Raw genomic sequence first — 18725 nt, forward strand, 5'->3', positions numbered from 1 at the left:
TAGACTCAGCAGGACTTCTTTATGTCCTTCCGCATGAAACCTCTGAACGTGTCTCTGTTTGTATTTGGGGTTGTTTCATGCAGTGTGTCCACCAGCCACCAGTGTGACTGAATTTGATTTTCTGCAGTGACGATACAGGGACCCTTGCCCAGTGGGTCCCATTCCCACCCGGCCGTCGCCGTCACTGCCCTGTGTTGGTCTCCAGTGGCCACAGGATGAGCGCCCAAGCTTGTCCCGAGCTGGGGAAAATGGCCATGGGGACCTCAGGACGCAGACATCTCACCAGATCCCAAAGTCCTGCAGCGCGTCGTGTCTGTACAGAGCTGCTCCCCTTTCTGTCTCGAGGGTCCCGAGACACTGCGCTTGGTCCCATCACGCGACTCCATCCTGTGCTGTTCTTTCCCCTAGAAGACACGATCCCAAAGAAGGCGGTGTGCCACTTCAGTGGGAAGGCCTACGCGGACGAGGAGCGCTGGGACATTGACAGCTGCACGCACTGCTACTGCCTGCAGGGCCAGACCCTCTGCTCCACCGTCAGCTGCCCCCCTCTGCCCTGCGTCGAGCCCATCAACGTGGAAGGAAGCTGCTGCCCGATGTGCCCAGGTATCTCAGCCGGCGTTCCCAGGCCGTGGCGCTGACCTCGCAAGGGCCCGGCCGAGGCATCCCCGCGTGGAGACGGGGCCGGGGTGGGGGTAGCTCGAGAGTGACATCAGGGTGAGTGCCTGGTCGAGGTTCCCTGCTAGAACTGCCCTGGTTCTTCCCATGAGCAGTCTCTAAACACTAGTGGCAGCACAGCTTCAGGGCCATAACAGACTCTTAAGGACACCCATCCTGTCTGGGTGGCACGTGTCGCTGCGTGCTGGACCAGCCTGGTGAAAACGGCCCGAGGTCGGACGCAGTAGGGAATCGCTTCACAGCCAGTGCAGGGTGAAATACATCAGAAGCAGAGCGGAAGAGCTGCGTGTCAAGGATCAGCCCTGATCACTCTGCTCGGTTCTTCAATCCCGGCAGTAGCCAGTCTGTCCCGGGCCACCTGCTCCGAGCCCTCTGCCCAGCACCTGTCTCTGCCCACAGAGACTCCACCCGGCAGCCAAGGAACCCCATGCCTGTGCTGCGCCCCACATCCACCCTTCATATCCACTAGCAGCCCACCTCCAGGTCTTAAACCTCAGCCCCCACAGCTGCCCAGATCCCCCCAGGCCTTTTTCCTTCCACGTCTAAGTCTCATGCCCTAGTCCTAGCCCTCGGCAGCACAGGCTGCTGGCGGCATTCCAGAACCCCGGCCCTACACACACAGACTCCACCTGCCGTCCAGACCGCAGGGCGCCTGCACTCTAAGAGGGGGTCGGGGTTCCTTTCCATCTTCACTTTGGTTTTTGTGTTTCCTTGCTGCATCATCTTAGAGAATCCAGTTCCATGCGGTGCAGGGAGCTAGGAGTCTGCTAGTAAACGGGACAGTTAAGCTCCGAGAGTTGCACTATCTGCACTCATTCACCTTTTGTTCAGGGGTCCTGCAGACTAGCCCCAACTGAAGGCTGGGAGATTCTGCCCGCTCAGGAGGCTAAGCCCGTTCCAGAGCCTTCTCTTGGGTGCTATTCCTGCTTGTCTTGTGGGCCTCGTGTGTGTAGATGGTGTAGATGGTGTAGATGGAGAGGCAGGTTTGTTCTGCTGGTTCTTCACTCTGTACCTGGCAGAAAGAAAATCCTTGAGGGTCACGCAAAGCAGAGCGAGGACGAACATGTATGTCTCCCGGGAACTGGTTTGTCTGCTCCACACCACCTGTGTCTCACAGGTTCCATCCCCGTCTTCCCACGAAGGTGCTTCTGAGGTACAAATGCCGAGACTTGATCTTGTATGTTCAGCATCGATTCCCTTCATGCCCACTGGGCTCCTGCCTGTCCAAGGGGCTGCAGAGAATTCAGCAAAGCTCCGTCCACACGGAGCTCACACTTCCCTGGGGAGGGACAGGCAGAAAACAAGCAGAGCGCAGCCAGTCAGGGGGCAAAGGGGAAGGGATGGGTGGTTTTGTCTGAACAGGTGACATTTAGGAGACCCAGAAGAAGGGAGGACTCCCAGGGCAGAGGCAGACCCCTCTGGGTGGAGACGGGGCAGAGCCCTGGGCTGGGACCGCACTGTGCGTGTTGAGGGACAGCCGGGAGCCCTGTGTGGTTGGGGCCCGGACAGGAGGTCAGGCGAGCAGAGGCCGCCGGGAGCTGCCATGTGCGGTCTCTCTGTGGTGGCAGGATTTTACAGAGGGGAGGGGGAGGGGTGGGTCTTAAGCAAAGGAGGGAAGCTGTGTGGCTTCCCCTTCAGGGGCTGCCTCCCGTGCTGGGTGGAGCGCGGACCGCGGGGCTGGGGTCGTGGACGGCCAGAGTGGAAGCCAAGAGCAACCGGAGGCTCCCGAGTAACGCGGGCGAGAGCCGGTCGTGGCTCTGGAGGTGGGAGAAGCGGTCGGGCTGGGATTCTGTTGTGAGGGGAGACTCCGTCAGATCTGAGAAGCGAGGCGAGAGGAGAGAGAAGCCGCTGGTGGCTGGAATGGGTGTGGGCCGCGGCGCGGACTGGCGGCGGTGGGGCGGCCGGTTCGGGCGGTGTGACTGAGAGGCCTCCGCTGTCCGTCCAGGTCGGAGCGCGAGCGACGGTCCGTGTGCAGTCCGGGGTGCAGGGGTGACGGGGAGTGCATCTGTCCATTAGACAGGGGCCGGCCTCAAGTGCTTCGCACGCTTTGGGACTGGATGGCAAGATCCCCCAGGAAGTGAGTGTGGTGGAGGAGGGCCGCCAGGACTGCGCCCAGAGACCCGCCAGCTTTGGGAGACCGGACAGGGAGGAGGACCAGGCGGGGGGAAGAGGAGACGCAGCCGGAGCCCGGGTGCTGGGACCTGGAAGCCGGGGGCACCTGGGGCAGGGGCGCGGTTAGGGCCTCACAGGAGCCGCGGAGACTGACCGCTGTCATCTAGCATTGTCCTAATCGCCCTGACCGGAGCCCTTTCGGCGCAGGGGTGGAGGCTAAGTCGAATGAAAGTGGTTTCAAAAGAGGAGAGGAGGGTGGATTGGAGACACAGGTCATCAGCCCTGTTACACGGCTCACAAGTGACACTGCTGCCAGGGGAGTGGCCTCACAGGCTTCGCCAGGACTCGAGGTGGACCTTGCAGGACAGGTGGGTCCCCTTTATTGGAGTGAAATGAAGAGTGTAGACGCCGTCCTTTGTGTGGAGTGGGGAGGCTCATTTTTGAGGTGAATGATGTGGTCAGAAATGTGCTTTGGGAGAATTAATAGTTGATGTGTAGGAGGGACTAAAGCAGGGGGAGACGAGAGGCCAAGACAGCCATAACTCACATCTCAGACATCCCAAGTGTGACAACAAGGCCCCACATCCAGGCAACGTTGCTGTGAGAGGTACTCTCCTTGGTTTGAGACGAAGAAAGGAGACAGTGCATATGTAACATCCTTGTTCATTATGAGAGATTGCTCCAGTGACTTCTCAGGGTTTACTGTTGGATTGAAATTTAATTTCTGTAACTCCCCTTTCTACACCTGATGTACTATTGATGAATCCCTTCTCCGTCTTCTCTCGAAGCAAACTTTGCAGTCAGTCTAGCTTGGCCCCTGGCATCTAATGAAGTGCGTTCGTCCAGAAGTTGGGTTCCCACCCTGCTCTCTCCCTGGCTCACTGTGTCGTCTTAGTCCGGGACCTTCACCGACGTGCCAGGCTTCCATTCCCCATATAGGTAGCTCCTGCTACCTCGCGTTGCCCTCTGCACTTATCCACTAGCGATCTGGGTAGCCTCACCCTTTACAAAGCACTTCCCCCCTCTGCTGTCTTAGGATATGAGGACAAAACCCGTGAGCCGGTCAGTGCTTGCGCCGTCCTACAGAAGAAACCAAGGCTCAGGGAAGTTAAGTGAATTATCAGAAGTCATGCCAGCAGTTGGCAGACCTAGGAGTCCTTTCTGGTCCTCAGTTGACCGCAGGTTCCATCTCCCAAGAAATGATGCCTCGGCTTATGAGCCCCCGAGCATCCTGCCCCTTATTCCAGGAAATGACATCTTCAAAGGTGGCTCTTAAAACTGGCCAGGTATCTCTGAAAGTGAAGTATATCCCCAGTAAGTGGCCTTGGGTTCCTCTGAAGTTGAGAACATATTTGACCGCAGCTGTGGGTCTTCACTGTAACCATGTGCCCGTGATCCACATGGCCTGGCCAGCTGCGGGTTTGTGTGTGCAGTGCCAGCAGCTGTCAGGGCTCTGACAGTAAGTGCCAGAAGAGCTGTACGTGAGAGTACGGGTCAGACCCAGGCCTTGGCCGTCGAAGCCCTGTCTAGGCAGGGAAGTAGAGTAGCTTTTTTGTTTGTCCAAGTTGTTTTTTGGCCAAAAAAAGACAGCATCCCTTTTAAGTTCACATTGAAGGGAAATGACCCTCTCCCCTTGGGCATGAGGGCTCCACGCTAAAGCTCTGAGTGTTTTGTGATGAAGGCGGCAGCATGGGTCGACTTTAATCCAAGCCGTACAGAGGTGAGGGGAGCAGACCAGTACCAAGGGCAGGCTGTGAGCCGCCCAGCGGTGAGAGGCCGAGGGCAAGACTGGTCTTACTCTGGGCTGCCTCCCCAAAATGTGGACCAGCGGAGCACACAGGAAGTATTTGTGGACAGGGCCGATATAATTAACCCCCCTAGGGGACCTCCTCCCTGATCCAGGGCACACCCTTCTACCTTTCCCACTGCTGCCAAGCTGAACCTTCCTCAGCACCTGTGGGAGGAGGACTCACCTGTGCATTCTGCTGTTTGTGGGGTTTCCCTTGCAGTCTGCACGTGTGCGGAGAGGCGGTAGGAGGATTTCAAGCCTGCTTCTCTGCTGCTCTCATCCCGGAAAACCCTGAGGTGAAGCGGAACCAATCCCCACCCTCCGCGGGGGTTTTGGCTGCTTAGCCATCGACACTGCCGGGTTGTGGCTGGAGTAGATCTTACTGTGGCTTTTCTGCTGAGCTCCCTGACACCAGTTGGGGTGGTGGGGTGGAGTGGCTGTTGTGACGGGAAAGGTCAGTGCTGCGTGGACCCACAGGGGAGGTGCTCAGAGGTGCTATGACATGGAAAGATGTCACCTAAATGTCAAGGTCACTTTTCTTTCCAGACTCTTCGGGAAATTCCTGTCACAGAATCAGGGTTTGTCAGTGGGGAAACTAAATGCCATGCTTACCCACCCACCCCAGAATCACCCACCAAGGGTCTACGGAGTCATGACCCGTGAGAATCAGCACATTTTATAAGCTCTTCGGGTGATTCAGAAAGGACAGAGAAGTCTGAGGCTCACTGGTGGCACTCCAGCCCCTGCTTCTGTAAATAATACTGCACTGTCAGTAAATTCTCTTTAATTCTAGAGTTTTCAGGTATCCTTCTGAAACTCTTAAGTAACTAGGCCTTGCCGTGTCTGAGATGCCAAACCCCGAGCACTTGAAAATCTCCGCATAACCTCTGGCTCCCCCAAAACTTAACTAATAGCCTCCTGTTAACCAGGAGCCTTACCAGTATCATAAAGAGTCGATTAACACATACTTTGTAGTTCTGTGTGTTATATACTCTATTCTTACAACAGAGTAAGCTAGAGAAAAGAGAATAGCAAAAAAAAAAAAAATTGTAAGGAAAGAAAAAATTACAGTACTGTACTGATAAAGTGCACTTATAACTAGACCCACACAGTTGAGACCCGTGTTGTTCAAGGTCAGCCATATTCAAGTAAGAAAGCAGAAGACTCGAGGACAAAGGCCAAAATAACTTTATTCTTGGGGCAGCAGAAGACCCGAGCAAGAGCAGTGGCGTCACAGAACTGGATTTGAATCCCAGCTCTGCTGGTTCCTGGATGCATCATCTTGGGCAGTTCATGTACCCTTTCTTCCCGGGCAGACACTCCGTTAACACACAGCGGACGCAGAGCAAATCCTCTCTTCCCTGTCATTTCCCCTTCTCTGTACCTCATCTTACGGTTTCTTCTTGAAGGGCAGGGAACTATGCGATAGAGAGCAGTCACTGGAAGCAGAGGATTGTTGGTTCTATTTCTCTAAAACTTCTCTAACTTGTACTGTATGTATTTTATTTTGGTCTCAGTTGGGCTACTAGTGAATATTTAGTATTACCAACGTTGAGTAACCTTATGAAAGTGAATTTAATAATATGGCAGGATCCAGCTAAAAGGAGCATATGACTGATGCAGACTTTTGTGTCACCTTTTGAAAATAGGGGTTCTCAAAATTTTCTTTAAAATGTTGTTAACTAGATGGATAAGGAATATATAAATATATTTGTTAGGAGCCAAAGAAAGCTCTGAACTTTTTCACCTGGTCCCTTTTTAAACTTAGGTTTAAAAAGAAAAAAACCCTGATATTTGGGATTAAGAATATTGTTCTTCTTAGATGGTCTTGTTTCATGTTTGCGTTGCAGTATCTTATAGATCAGAGTGCCCACATGATCGGGTTAGATAATGGAACTATATTTGTTAGAGATCATCTTCTAGTCCACGTGATTCCAGTAGTGACAAAGCAGAAGTTTCATCCTCAAGCCGGGCCACACCTTGTCAGGTCTGCCTACAGTCTGTTCCCATAGAGGGGAAGTGACTGGCGGGGAACTGGCCAAGAAATACACAAAAGAGTGAAAGATGCTTTTACTTTTTCACTCATAATTATTATGACATATTTTACATAAATGATTCGACATTCATGGATGAGAGAGAAACTGTTACTAAGGTATAGTATTTAGCTGATAAAATCCCTTCCACTTCAGCCAGTCCCTGTCAGCTTGCACAAAACTCTAGGGCCAACACCATTTAACATGACAAAGCAGAGTTCTGACCCTGGTGGGGAAGAAAACTTTCTTTTCCTTTTTTACATGGTTAAAAGACCTGTTTCCCATGCTTGCAAAGGGAAACTGTTTGTCTTTTGTTTACTCTAGAAGTAAAGATATAAATGCAGAAACCGGGTCTTTCATTTCCCAGGGCATAGTGTACTGAGTTGACTGTACCATCCATTTGGAGTGAGGAAACAGAAGTCAACAGTAAGTAGTTTCTCCATCATCTCTTATGAAAAATGTCCCTTTCTTTTAGAGATGTATGTCCCAGAACCAACCAATATACCCATTGAGAAAACCAATCACCGTGGAGAGATTGACCTGGAGGTCCCCTTGTGGCCTACACCCAGTGAAAATGACATCATCCATCTCCCCAGAGGTGAGTGCCCAAGTCAACTGAGATCTCTGTAATCTTACATATGGTCTACTTTTTTTTTCTTTAACTTCCTTTGGGTATCTTGTTAAATGGCAAGCCAAAGTAAATTCAAAAAATGACTCCAGGGAAGACCTGCTTGGCTATAACATATTTAACCCAAAATAGTACAGTAAGTCTGCAGGTAACTGGGTATAATGACTCCTTCTGGCTTCACATGCTCAAGAGACTTGGTGATGATGGAAAGAAAGATGTTCCTTGTCCTAAGAGCCTGGTATCTGGAATGTCTAAGACAGCTCTCATATTTGTACATATGTAAGCAGAGGAATAGTAAATTATTCAGTCCCTGTGGACTCTGGAGTAAGCATTTCTGCATTAGGTTACCCTCTGCTTCTAGATTGTTCCTATTCCATCAGAGTTGTTTATTACATGTGCTGATTTTTCCACTCATCAGCTTTATTTCATGCTTTTTTTCCCCCCAAGCTCTGCCCTTTTAGTTGTGTATAACAAGCACGTTATGCTGTCTCTCAGTAGTTACGTGATAAGGCAAGGCAGGGTTCCTGTCAATATTGCCCTCTCTTTAAAAGTAGACCTCTTGACCAAGAGTATAAACCTGCTCTTAGCCATGACTCAGCACAGCCTCCTGTCTATTCCAAGGACATTCTCAAAATCACTGCTAGTCCGTTTCTATATCCTTTTAGGAGAAGCGGTGTCCATTGCTTGAGAGATTAGTGGTCTGTTGTTACTCTAGATATTCTGCAGGCTGTGCTTCTTTAGCTCAAGCCAGGTAACCAGGTAATCAGTGTTTTAGCTACTTGCATAATGGCTGGGACTGAATTGTGCTTTATCATTACGTTTACATTCATTCAATCGATCAATATTAGTGCCTGCTCTGTGCCACACACAATTGTAGATGCTGGGCTTTCGTCATAGGAACAGCCTTATTTACTGCGATGTATTGAGGACCTGCGCTCACTCAGCTTATGCTTACGGAGCATCTCCGCTACAGAGTCCCTGAGGAGATCATTTCCTCATGTGTCAGTAGCAGGCAAATTTATACTTGTCCTGAGCAAGATTTTTTTTTAATGTTGAAGACACTATAATCTTGTTCATGATACTTGTTTCCACTTTTGCTTTGGCTCCTAGTAAGCCCAAAGCTCAATGTTATGGCCTGCTTTTTGCAACAAAACAGAACTTACGCACTGGACTGAATTTTGTAAATAGACTTGAACTGAAGATTCCTTTTCCTTTCACTAAGTTTTCCCTAATTTACTTTTCAAATTTCTTGTATAACATATATTCCCAAAACCATTTGCTGTTATCATTTGGAATGCAGTAAGGCAAAAATTCATCCCTTTATTCGTTGTGTATTTAAAACCTGAATTCATCAATAAGATGTTATTTTTAACCTTTGGCATTTGTCTTGATGCTGATAAACATGAGGGTTTACTACCATCTGCACTAAATAGAATGACCAGGAAGGTCCTCTTCTTTCCATCCTCAGTTATTAACCCCAAACCACCCCCCATACACATAGGAAGAAGCATATTAACAGATTAATAAGCATATTAACTATGATTTTTAAACCACAGTCTTAATATCACAGAGCTGTGCTACGATGAGCTGAGTTTCCAGAACATTTTAAAAGCAATTATTTTTGATGGTGTAATTCCTGCATCTTTCACTAACCTGGTCTTTGATGCATTTAGACAACCTGACCACAGTAGTTTATTTGAAAGAAAATAAAAGGAAGGAAACTTCCAGGGCATCCTCCTGATTGGTATAGTTAACCTTGTGATCTCTGCAATATTTATGGCAAGAACAATGATTTAAAGGAACATAAACATGTGCATTCATAAAAATAAAATTAAATGTTGTCCCCTGTACAGTATATTAACTAAGGCAGGAAAATAATCTAATAGGCCTAGTGAGTTTTCAGTAGGTTTATGAAAAGGGAGGCATTTTTGCTTAAAGCTCAGTAAACTGGAATATCAACCAAAAGACCAAACTCTTGATTCTGGCTTAGTTTTTACTATTACATTAGTAGTTAGTCTTGGCTGTTACTCAGGTGAATCTAAGAAGGTACTTTGTCCTAGTCTCCTATTTGCTGGTAAGCAGGGAGCTAATAAGCTAATGTTTCTGCTCCCAAATCTTACAGAAGACCAAATAGGTTAATGTTAATCAGACACTTTTCAGTAATCTAGTTTTAGTCCATTTATACGGTCTACATAGCAATTTTATTTTCTTGGCTAGCAAGAACCAGCTTTATCCTGCCCAGTTATTAACCTTCTCGCCCTGGTATTTCCCGTCTCCCATCCATCCCTGAGAGCTCTGCCCTCTCCTGAGAGCTCCTTGGGTCATTACATTTGAATCGTGCAGCCTGAAAGCACTGGGAAGAAATGAAACCAAGTCGTCGATCTCCACTTGCAGTGTAACTAAAGTAATCCTTGAAAAATCTTGCTTAAGTAATAAATACTTGTTTTTCTTCTAGACATGGGTCACCTGCAGGCCGATTACAGAGATAACAACAGGCTGCATCCAAGCAGAGATTCTTCACTGGACTCCATTGCCTTGGTTGTGGTTCCCATAGTAATCATCCTCTCTGTTATCATAGTACTCCTGTACATCAATCAGAAGAAACAGTGGATGCCACTGCTTTGCTGGTATCGAACACCAACTAAGGTATCGTCCCGAAAAAGTCTGTCTCCTGAGTGACCAAATTGGGAAGGCTTACATGCTTACATTTCCTTAAATTGCTCGATGTCTTTTGTGTTAGCCCGTGAAAATTTTGTGGTCTTCATGGCCTCAAATGCATGGCACGCTGGAGCCATCCATTACAGAGTCCTTGCTGGGGGCTGCAGCCCGCACTGGGTGGTTCCCCGTCATCCACTGGTTAATGAATCCTGACCTCCCACACGTCCCGGTCCTGGATTTACAATTTCAAAAAAACATATTTCTGCATTGATCCCTAAGTCACTTATATTATAAATTAAAACTTGAATTTCTCAGTGCTCTGTCAGCTTAGAATTGGGAAAGAAATCCTAGAGAGAGGGTGCCAGCACTCGGGCAAGAGCCACAAGACCCAGTGTCCTGAGCATGTCCAGAACTCCAAAGGAAAAGGAGACGTACCCAGGGTAACCCCCCGGGGGAGAGGTGGCAGAAGACTCTGGAAAGGCTAAGATAACACTCGAACAGGCAGAGAGAGAAAATATTTCTATTTCACATTGAGAAAGAAAGAATATGTATTTGTTGTCAAATAAGCCTATTTTAAAAGCCAAGGAAGTTTATGTTCATTAAAGGGAGGAAGTCATGACTCCCAACCATAAGTCTACGTTTCACATTTAGGTTTTTTTCTTTAAAAATAAATCCTATACCCTTAAGAATTGAAAACAGCTTGAATAAGTATTTTAATCCAGTTTACCATCTAGATAATTCTTCCACATAAAATTCCCGTCAGATGCTTATCCGGCCTCTGATTTTCTTTCAAGAAATACACTTTGGGCACCACCTTTGCTGGGCACCTACGGGTCAGGACGTGGGGGCTGGGCAAGACCCAGTCCCCAGGACACAAAGCTGGGAAGAGAGACCAGCTCGTAACGTGCACGGCCTGGCTGGCTACTGACCTGGGCCGGGCTCTCTGGTGACTCCCACTCCTCCTTCAGCCCTTACCGCACGTTAAGGATTTGAAAATAGTCCGTGACTTCCCCAGTCTCTTTTCTCAGTTCCTTCATCCACTCCCTTTGACCTAATTTATTGACAGTTCACTTGCAGACACAGTTTGTGAGGCAGGACCCCTTACAAAACGACAGCTCGCGCCAGAACAGGGTGTAGACGGCACGTCCAGTCTGCCCGCCGGTATCCTGCGAAGCGATCACCTCATTTGAGTTGGGACTGCATTTGTTAACTTAGGATACATAAAAGAGCTAATTCTTTGTGGTTTTCCCTCCTCTCATTAAATAGCCTTCTTCCTTAAATAATCAGCTGGTGTCTGTGGACTGCAAGAAAGGAAGCAGAGTCCCGGTGGACAGTTCGCAGAGGATGCTAAGAATCGCTGAACCGGACGCAAGATTCAGTGGCTTCTACAGCATGCAAAAACAGAACCACCTACAGGCGGACAATTTCTACCAGACAGTGTGAAGACAGGCGACGTGGCTGAGGGTTTGAGAGACAGAAAACGACTAAATCTGCTTTTAAGAGTAAACTAGAATTCGTGCACTTGCTTAGTGGATCGTTTCGGATTGTGACTTGATGTACAGCGCTGAGAACTCCCCGGGATGGGCTCTGTCTACAGCAGTGTGCAGAACAAAGCATTCCCACTTTCCTCAAGATAACTGACCAAGCGTTTTCTTAGAACCAAAGTTTTCAAAGTTACTAAGATATATTTGCTTGTAATATAGCTGTAGAGATATTTGGGGGCGGGGACAGTGAGTTCAGTGGGGGAGATGGGTTGGGCGGGTGGCGTTAGGAAGGCAGATTGGTCAGCTGAGCTCGGGGGTGGGGGGAGAAATCCAGTTAAAATAAAAGCAATTGAGTGGCCCAGAGGAGCTTTTTTTGCCTGTTGCTCTGAAGACTGCACTGGTTGCTTCAAAGCTCGGGCCAAGTGAGCGGGAAACAAAGGCCTTGTGATCCAGCTGCCATGGTCACCTTAGGACTGCAGACGAGCGCACCAGCACCTGTCGCTAGCCATCCCCGGGCTAAAGCCATGAGTTTCTTTTCTATACAGTCACGCTGCAGTGGGCAGTGAGGAAGCAGGAGAAATGCGCTGCCGCGTTTCTCTGATGCGGGTTGTTACAGAGATAGTTAAAACTTTTTGCTGCTTTTTGTTTTCTTGCAAGCAATCAGCCAGTTCCTAGCAGAGTCAGCGAGTGAACAAGACCTAGGTCATTTCTTGATGTGAGCACTGGAGCTTTTCTTACCACAGTGTGGCAGGAACGAGGGAGGGGGCGAAGGACCCCAGGTATTTCCAGGGGCTGTACTTCATTGTCTGTCGTGGCTTTGTTCTCTTGTTGGGTGTTCATAGTTTTTGTTGAAGCTCTAGCTTAAGAAGAAACTTTTTTTAAAAAGGACTGTTTGGGGATTTTTGTTTTCCTTATTATATACTGATTCTACAAAATAGAAACTACTTCATTTTAATTGTATATTATTCAAGCACCTTTGTTGAAGCTCAAAAAAAAATATGCCTCCTTAAACTTTAGCAATTATAGGAATATTTATGTAACTATCTTATGCTTCAAAAAAACAAAAGTATTTGTGTGCGTGTGTATATAATATATATATGCATATATATTTATACACATACAATTTATGTTCTCCTGTTGAATGTATTTTTATGAGATTTTAACCAGAACAAAGACAAACAGGCATTCCATATCAATGCTTTTGATCACCTACAAATTTTTATGAACACAAAATCTCATTCTACCTGCAGTTTAATTGGGAAGAAAGATGTGTGTGGTGAGTGTGTGTGAGTGTGAGTGTGTGTACACACACGCCTTTTGCAGTCAGCATCACACGTGCTATGGAGAAGGTATTCCTTTACTAAAATGTTCCTCATTCAGATATGCTTTCTGTTGGTTTTCAGTTTGCTCACGGCCAGAAACACTGATGGCAGTTTATCTGCGTCACTAATCAGCTCCTGGATTTTTTTTTTCTTCAAACAACTGTTTGAAACAACTACTGGAATATTGTCCATAATAAGCTGGAAGTTTGTTGTAGTTTGCCTCAAATAGAACTGACTGTATACTATAGTGTTAACTTTTCAAACAGCTCTTAGCACTTTTATACTAATTACCCATTTGTGCATTGATTTTTCTTTTTAAAATGCTTGTTGTGAAAGACACAGATACCCAGTATGCTTAATGTGAAAAGAAAATGTGTTCTGTTTTGTAAAGGAACTTTCAAGTATTGTTGTAAATACTTGGACAGAGGTTGCTGAACTTTAAAAAAAAATTAATTTATTATTATAATGACCTAATTTATTAATCTGAAGATTAACCATTTTTTTTGTCTTAGAATATCAAAAGGAAAAGAAAAAGGTGTTCTAGCTGTTTGCATCAAAGGAAAAAAGAAGATTTATTATCAAGGGGCAATATTTTTATCTATTTCCAAAATAAATTTGTTAATGATATGATGTTACCAAAATAGATTTACATCAGCCTGATTAGTATAAAATTTTGTTGACAATTAATCCATTCCTGGCATAAAAAATCTCTATCAAAAAATTGTAAATGCTTGCTTTTTGTTTTTTCAATCATGGCCATATTATGAAAATACTAACAGGATATAGGATGAGGTGTAAATTTTTTTATTATTATTTTAAAGATATGATTTATCCTGAGTGCTGTATCTATTACTCTTTTACTTTGGTTCCTGTTGTGCTCTTGTAAAAGAAAAACAAATATAATTTCCTGAAGAATAAAATAGATATATGGCACTTGGAGTGCACTGGGGGTCCTACGGTTTATTTTGTTTTCCTCAAACCACAAGCCATGAGGGAATTATTTGCAGCTGGGTTCTTGACAACAAATCAACACTTTGAATCTCAATCACAGAAAGGACTAGCAGTCCTTGTGTGTTAAGGTTATCGGTCTGACAACGACCCTGCAGCTCTGGGGCTGCTCTTAGAGGGCAGGCCTTGCCCTGCAAATCCTTGTAAAAAATCCTATGTCGGGAGAGATGGCACTTCAGTGCTGCTCTTAAGACTTAAAACCTACCTGTCCTCAGTGACAAACCAGAAACCTGCTCAGCCTCTCCTCACTGGTATCAAAATCCATTCATCATGCAGACGAGAATGGCCAAGGTGGGAAACACTGGCGCTTCACCACTGAAGAAGCAAACTTATTAAGCAAAATCAGAGAAATCTCATTATCAGGTGACTGGGATTTGAAAGGAAAAAAATACTGTACTTTCTTATAGACTCTAGAAGCAACAACTTAAAAATGAGCTATAAACAGAACACTGTTAAATTTCTTGTAAAAAAAAAAAAAAAACTATCCTCAAGGACTTCTCTCATATGCCTTCTAAAGTAGTATTTTTCTTAGTATAGGCATTATTTTCACAAATTTGCATTTAGTTGAAGTTATTAATTGTATTATGTATGTATGCATCTTCATCACCTCGAGGGCAGGGAGTAAGTCCCATAGTCACTGTCAAACTACTGACGAAACAAGACAAGCGCAAGCCCCTCGCAGCCCCAGGAAACCGCAGAGATGCCACAACAGCCTCCAGCTCCACCCTGAGCTGCTGCTTTGGCAGCCCTGGTGTCCCAGTTACGCAGTGGAAGGAGGAAGAGGGATGGGCCTTGTGTGCTCCCAGATGCTGAGCTAGAACCTGAAAGCCCCTTGCCAGGTCCTCTGTAACTCTTCGCACACTCCTGCGGTCTGAGGGACGGAGCTGCCATAGCTGTGGGGAATGTCTTGGACCCAGGAAAAGAGCAGGCCTTCTGTCATCCCACAGCAACCTGGGGCAACCTGAAAAAGTCTGTCTTGCCCCTCCTTAACCATCATGAAGCTAATCAGGTTCACCAGCTTACACGCCGTAGTGATGGACAACATGTAGAATGGTAAAAGGGAGAATCTAGCACTGCGAGGGAAGAAAAATCTTAAGTACAACAAAAACACACACAAAAAAATCTCTCCGACATACATTACCCTTTTTTCCAACATTTATTAAATGGCAATGACTTGACTGGAACTGGCAGAGAAGTGTCTCAGGACCAGAGCCAGGCGGATGAGTAGCTGCTTCCCAGGGTAGCACGTGGGGAGGACACTTGGGCACGAAGGACACAGAGCTGGGGGGGGGGGCTGCGCAGACATGAAAGCACCTCAAGGAACACAGACTCCCTGTAAAGGACACTTCTTCGCAGACATGGGAAGCAAAACATAAAAACATACAGAGTTCAACAATACAAAGTTCTGAAAGTGAATGGCAACTTCATGGTTAACGCGTGAACAGTGGAGAAACCGGTAGCAACCTCCAGCGTCCGCCCTGTCAGCCCTCTCCGCCCCTCCACCCCCCACCCCCGGGCCCTCTGCGGCCACCGAGCGCACGTTCCACTTCGGCTTCTTCCAACAACAGCCCACAGGTCAGCGTCCGTCTCCCTGGACAATACTGGTAGGTAATATTTATCCTGACAGTCCCCTTATAAAGATCAGTGTCGGTTCTTGCCACCATCGAAGAACAGCTACAACATAAATCACTCAGTGCTTTAATCTAGTTCTTTAGTGCAGCTCAGATCTAGAAAGTCAAACACTCAACTGGTCGTACTGTCAATTCAGAAAAAATACAACTGCGCATGCACAAAAGGACTCCCCCTTCCTCTACAAATTAGAGGAGAGAAGAGCTCGTAACTGTTAGTATTTAACACAAAAACACCTCTAGAATTGAGAACAGTGCCGTACTGCTCATGGGTCATAATATAAAGAATTAGTGAAAGCGTGATCTAGTAATACTGAATCACAAACCCAAGTTCGAGTGTGCTGAGTTTCCAATGGCAGGAAGGGAGTGGTAGCCAGCTTTCAGAACGCTACACGAGACGTCGCTTGTAGCCCACGAAAGAAAGCCGCTCCTGACGCAAAGCTGCCCTATGTAGGGCAGAGAACTAGAGGAGGAAGAAAGACTTTTAAATAGAAATGTAGATTTCATATATATTTACACAAGATGTATATACACTATATGTATACAAAAATATACTATTAATCATGAGAACAAAGAATCTACAGTAGCAACTTTTTTAAAAAGGTTTGAAAAGCCTACAGCCAACAGTGAAAAGTTCTCTCAAGACACATTTATTAAAATTGCCCAGAAATGAGATACCAAAAGGCCATGTCACTTAGGGTACCACTTAAGAGATTAAGACCCCGTAACGTTAGCCCTATACCTTCAGGCTTAGAACATGGCCAAGCAGCTCCCCAGGAAGTGAAGAAGGGTTGCAAGTCTGCACACACACGGAGCAGCAAGCCTGTCTTCACGGCCAGCCTTCCGTACAATCGAAGCCTCGGCGGGCTCATTCAGCTGGTAGGAGAAAAACCTTAAGGAGCCCAAACGGCATCCAGCCCACCTTTCTCTGGCCAAATGAGGCCCCTTTTCTACCTTCTTCCATTTCACACCTTCGCATTAAAATGAACATTGAGCAGCCAAGCCATAGTCTTTGCTGTTACAACAATTACGGCAAGTCCCACCAAGAAAGCGAAAGGAGGGTGCTCCCTTGAGGAGGACCCCCCTGCCAGCGAACCTTCTAGTGGGGCGGGGAGCTGCGCTCTGAGGTAGAGGAATCGCGGACTGGCTGCGGACTTCCAGGATGGATGGAAGAGAGCGTTTTCGGCCCCGCCCATACCTTCCCATGCGAACGAACACCTGAGCGCCACACACAGGCCTACTCCGTGCTCAGGCGGCGGAGTCGCCAGCTGGGTAACCCTAGCTGCTCTTCCACCCAGACCTCAGGCTGAGACAAAGCCACAGCACATGCACACAAGCGGCTCTGAGAAGCAGCCCCGGAACAGACTGGCCTGGCTGACGGGCTGAAGCCGGCGGCACAGAATGGGTACGTGCCGCTTCCCTGAGGCCCGTGGTATAGGCTCAGTTACAGGCCTGGGTCTTCAGAGGAAAAACTTCAACATCATTTGCCCCCAGAACACTCTGTTCTCTGGGTCATAAAATTCTTCCATGCGGTCAAATGATAAAACAGCCAGAGAATGCTTCAGAAGCTCATTCTCTCTGGTGCTCATGGTAGTGCCTCAGGAACCCGCTAGAATTAAAAATCAAGACATGTTCTTTATGTTCATCTCATTCCTGTCTCACATGTGTAAGAACAAACCTCAGAACAATCCAGCTTTCACACCAATGCTAGCACAACATAAAAGTAAACCAAGGTGTCAGGTATTAAAAAAGAAAATTCAGAATGTAAAAGGAAGAAAAAGCCCTCCATCAGAAGAACACAGCTTATGTATAAATTCAATTTATTATTTGCAAACCCCTACCCCCACCCCTAACCTACTAATGACTGGCTCCGGTCCAAGTCTCTTAAAGGTGAGACTTAACACATCACTCAGTTTGCACTCCCAGTACCTTCTAAGGTTCCCTCTTTACAAGGCTGTGGTTGAAGAAACTTCTCATCTGAATTACCTAACATCTCAGAAATCCCCAGCTTCCTATGGTTCGGTCAGCAACTCGGACGCAGAAGAGAGAGAACCCAAAGGAAAATGTTACCAGAAGAGGACTGCTCTCAATATTGGATCACACCCTATAGGGTGAATTTTAGGATGCTTGGAAAATCCATCACCTGAATAACTGCTGCCTTACAGAAAATAATTTCATTGAAAAGTATTAGTTTTGCCTATAATAAGTTCATCACAGTTCACTCTTCATCATCCAAATTTTGTTCTTTACTCAGCAAAGTAAGTGTCTTCATTAACTTCTTTTTTATAGAATTTTAATTATTTGACAGAGGGAGAGAGAGAGAGAGATCACAAGTAGGCAGAGAGGCAGACAGAGAGAGAGGAGGAAGCAGGCTCCCTGCTGAGCAGAGAGCCCGATGCGGGGCTCAATCCCAGGACCCTGAGATCATGACCTGAGCCGAAAGCAGAGGCTTAACCCACGGAGCCACCCAGGTGCCCCTCATTAACTTCTTAAATGAGCTTTCTTCACCTCATCCCTGCTCCCAACCTGTGATATTGATCTTGCTAAGATTTATGGTTCATTTTTCACTGTTCTAGTTGATGAAAATCCACTCTTTCCTCCCTCCCTTCCCTGTCCCTTAGAGCAATCCCTTTCATAGTCCCTCTGGGACTCTTCACTGGTTTGACTGTCCCCTCTTTCATACATCCTCACAATCTGTCCTTCCCTCTCCGTCGTCCCCAAGATGGCAGAGACCACCTTACTCAACCCCATCCAGCGTCAGTCAACACCTCAGACTCATAGAAGTGTGGGAATGCCTCCATAATATTTCCTCCACTGCCTGCCTCCATGCTTACGGCTGATTGTCAACTTATTTCCACTAGCTCGAGACCCCAAATAAAAGTTGAATTTTATATACTATAACTCATAACGTAAGTAGCGTAAGTAAGCCACACATCTACTCTCACTCTGCACAAATGACATTGATAAAACTACGTCTGGAAGTTACTCTTTCTTCTATTAGCAAGTCGATCCGTTCATCGACTCCTCAAAACTTCCCAACCGTTGCACACATATCGTAAGACTCACCTTTCAGTATATAATCAGTTAACAAGCTTGGAACCTTTTCACTGTCCTCTTTCATGGCATGAAGAACTACAAAATAAAGGAGAGAAATATAAGGCAACAACTTCAAATTCAGATGGAAAATCTCAATTACATTGTAGCCTTAATTAATTACATGGTATAACACATCCGTGTGGAAATAAAAACACAAATGCTCAAGAAGGTAGTTAAGTCCTTATTCAGGTGACAATGGTCCTATTACCTGAGACTCCTCTCCCCAATTTGAAACTTCCAAATAGTGGAACCAGGAAAGAGGAAGGGGCTTATTTACACAGAGCCTCAGGTT

The 18725-nt window shown here is 46.7% G+C and overlaps 2 protein-coding genes across 10 annotated transcripts in view; one reads left to right on the forward strand and one right to left on the reverse strand.

Annotated features, from left to right (window-relative positions):
• CRIM1 (cysteine rich transmembrane BMP regulator 1) overlaps positions 1 to 13645 on the forward strand; it is a 188885-nt gene extending 175240 nt beyond the window's left edge. For 6 of the 7 annotated variants that reach the window (XM_032352989.1, XM_032352991.1, XM_032352992.1 and 3 more), the window contains 4 exons: positions 409 to 603; positions 7085 to 7207; positions 9693 to 9883; positions 11162 to 13645. In XM_032352989.1, coding sequence (XP_032208880.1) covers positions 409 to 603; positions 7085 to 7207; positions 9693 to 9883; positions 11162 to 11338 — 686 coding nt within the window. In that variant the 3' untranslated portion in view covers positions 11339 to 13645. The remainder of the gene's footprint in view (positions 1 to 408; positions 604 to 7084; positions 7208 to 9692; positions 9884 to 11161) is intronic. The other variant, XM_032352988.1, reaches the window with a different exon arrangement.
• A 1201-nt stretch (positions 13646 to 14846) lies between these two features.
• Positions 14847 to 18725, reverse strand: part of FEZ2 (fasciculation and elongation protein zeta 2) — a 42428-nt gene continuing 38549 nt past the window's right edge. For all 3 annotated transcript variants that reach the window (XR_004287982.1, XM_032352997.1, XM_032352996.1), the window contains 2 exons: positions 18404 to 18469; positions 14847 to 15800 (listed from right to left, as the gene is read on the reverse strand). Coding sequence is in view for 2 of the 3 variants with exons in the window: in XM_032352997.1 (XP_032208888.1) it covers positions 15784 to 15800; positions 18404 to 18469 (83 nt within the window). In the remaining variant the exon portion in view is untranslated. The remainder of the gene's footprint in view (positions 15801 to 18403; positions 18470 to 18725) is intronic.

This window comes from Mustela erminea, chromosome 7, assembly GCF_009829155.1.
Source record: "Mustela erminea isolate mMusErm1 chromosome 7, mMusErm1.Pri, whole genome shotgun sequence".
NCBI classification, from domain to species: Eukaryota; Metazoa; Chordata; class Mammalia; order Carnivora; family Mustelidae; genus Mustela; species Mustela erminea.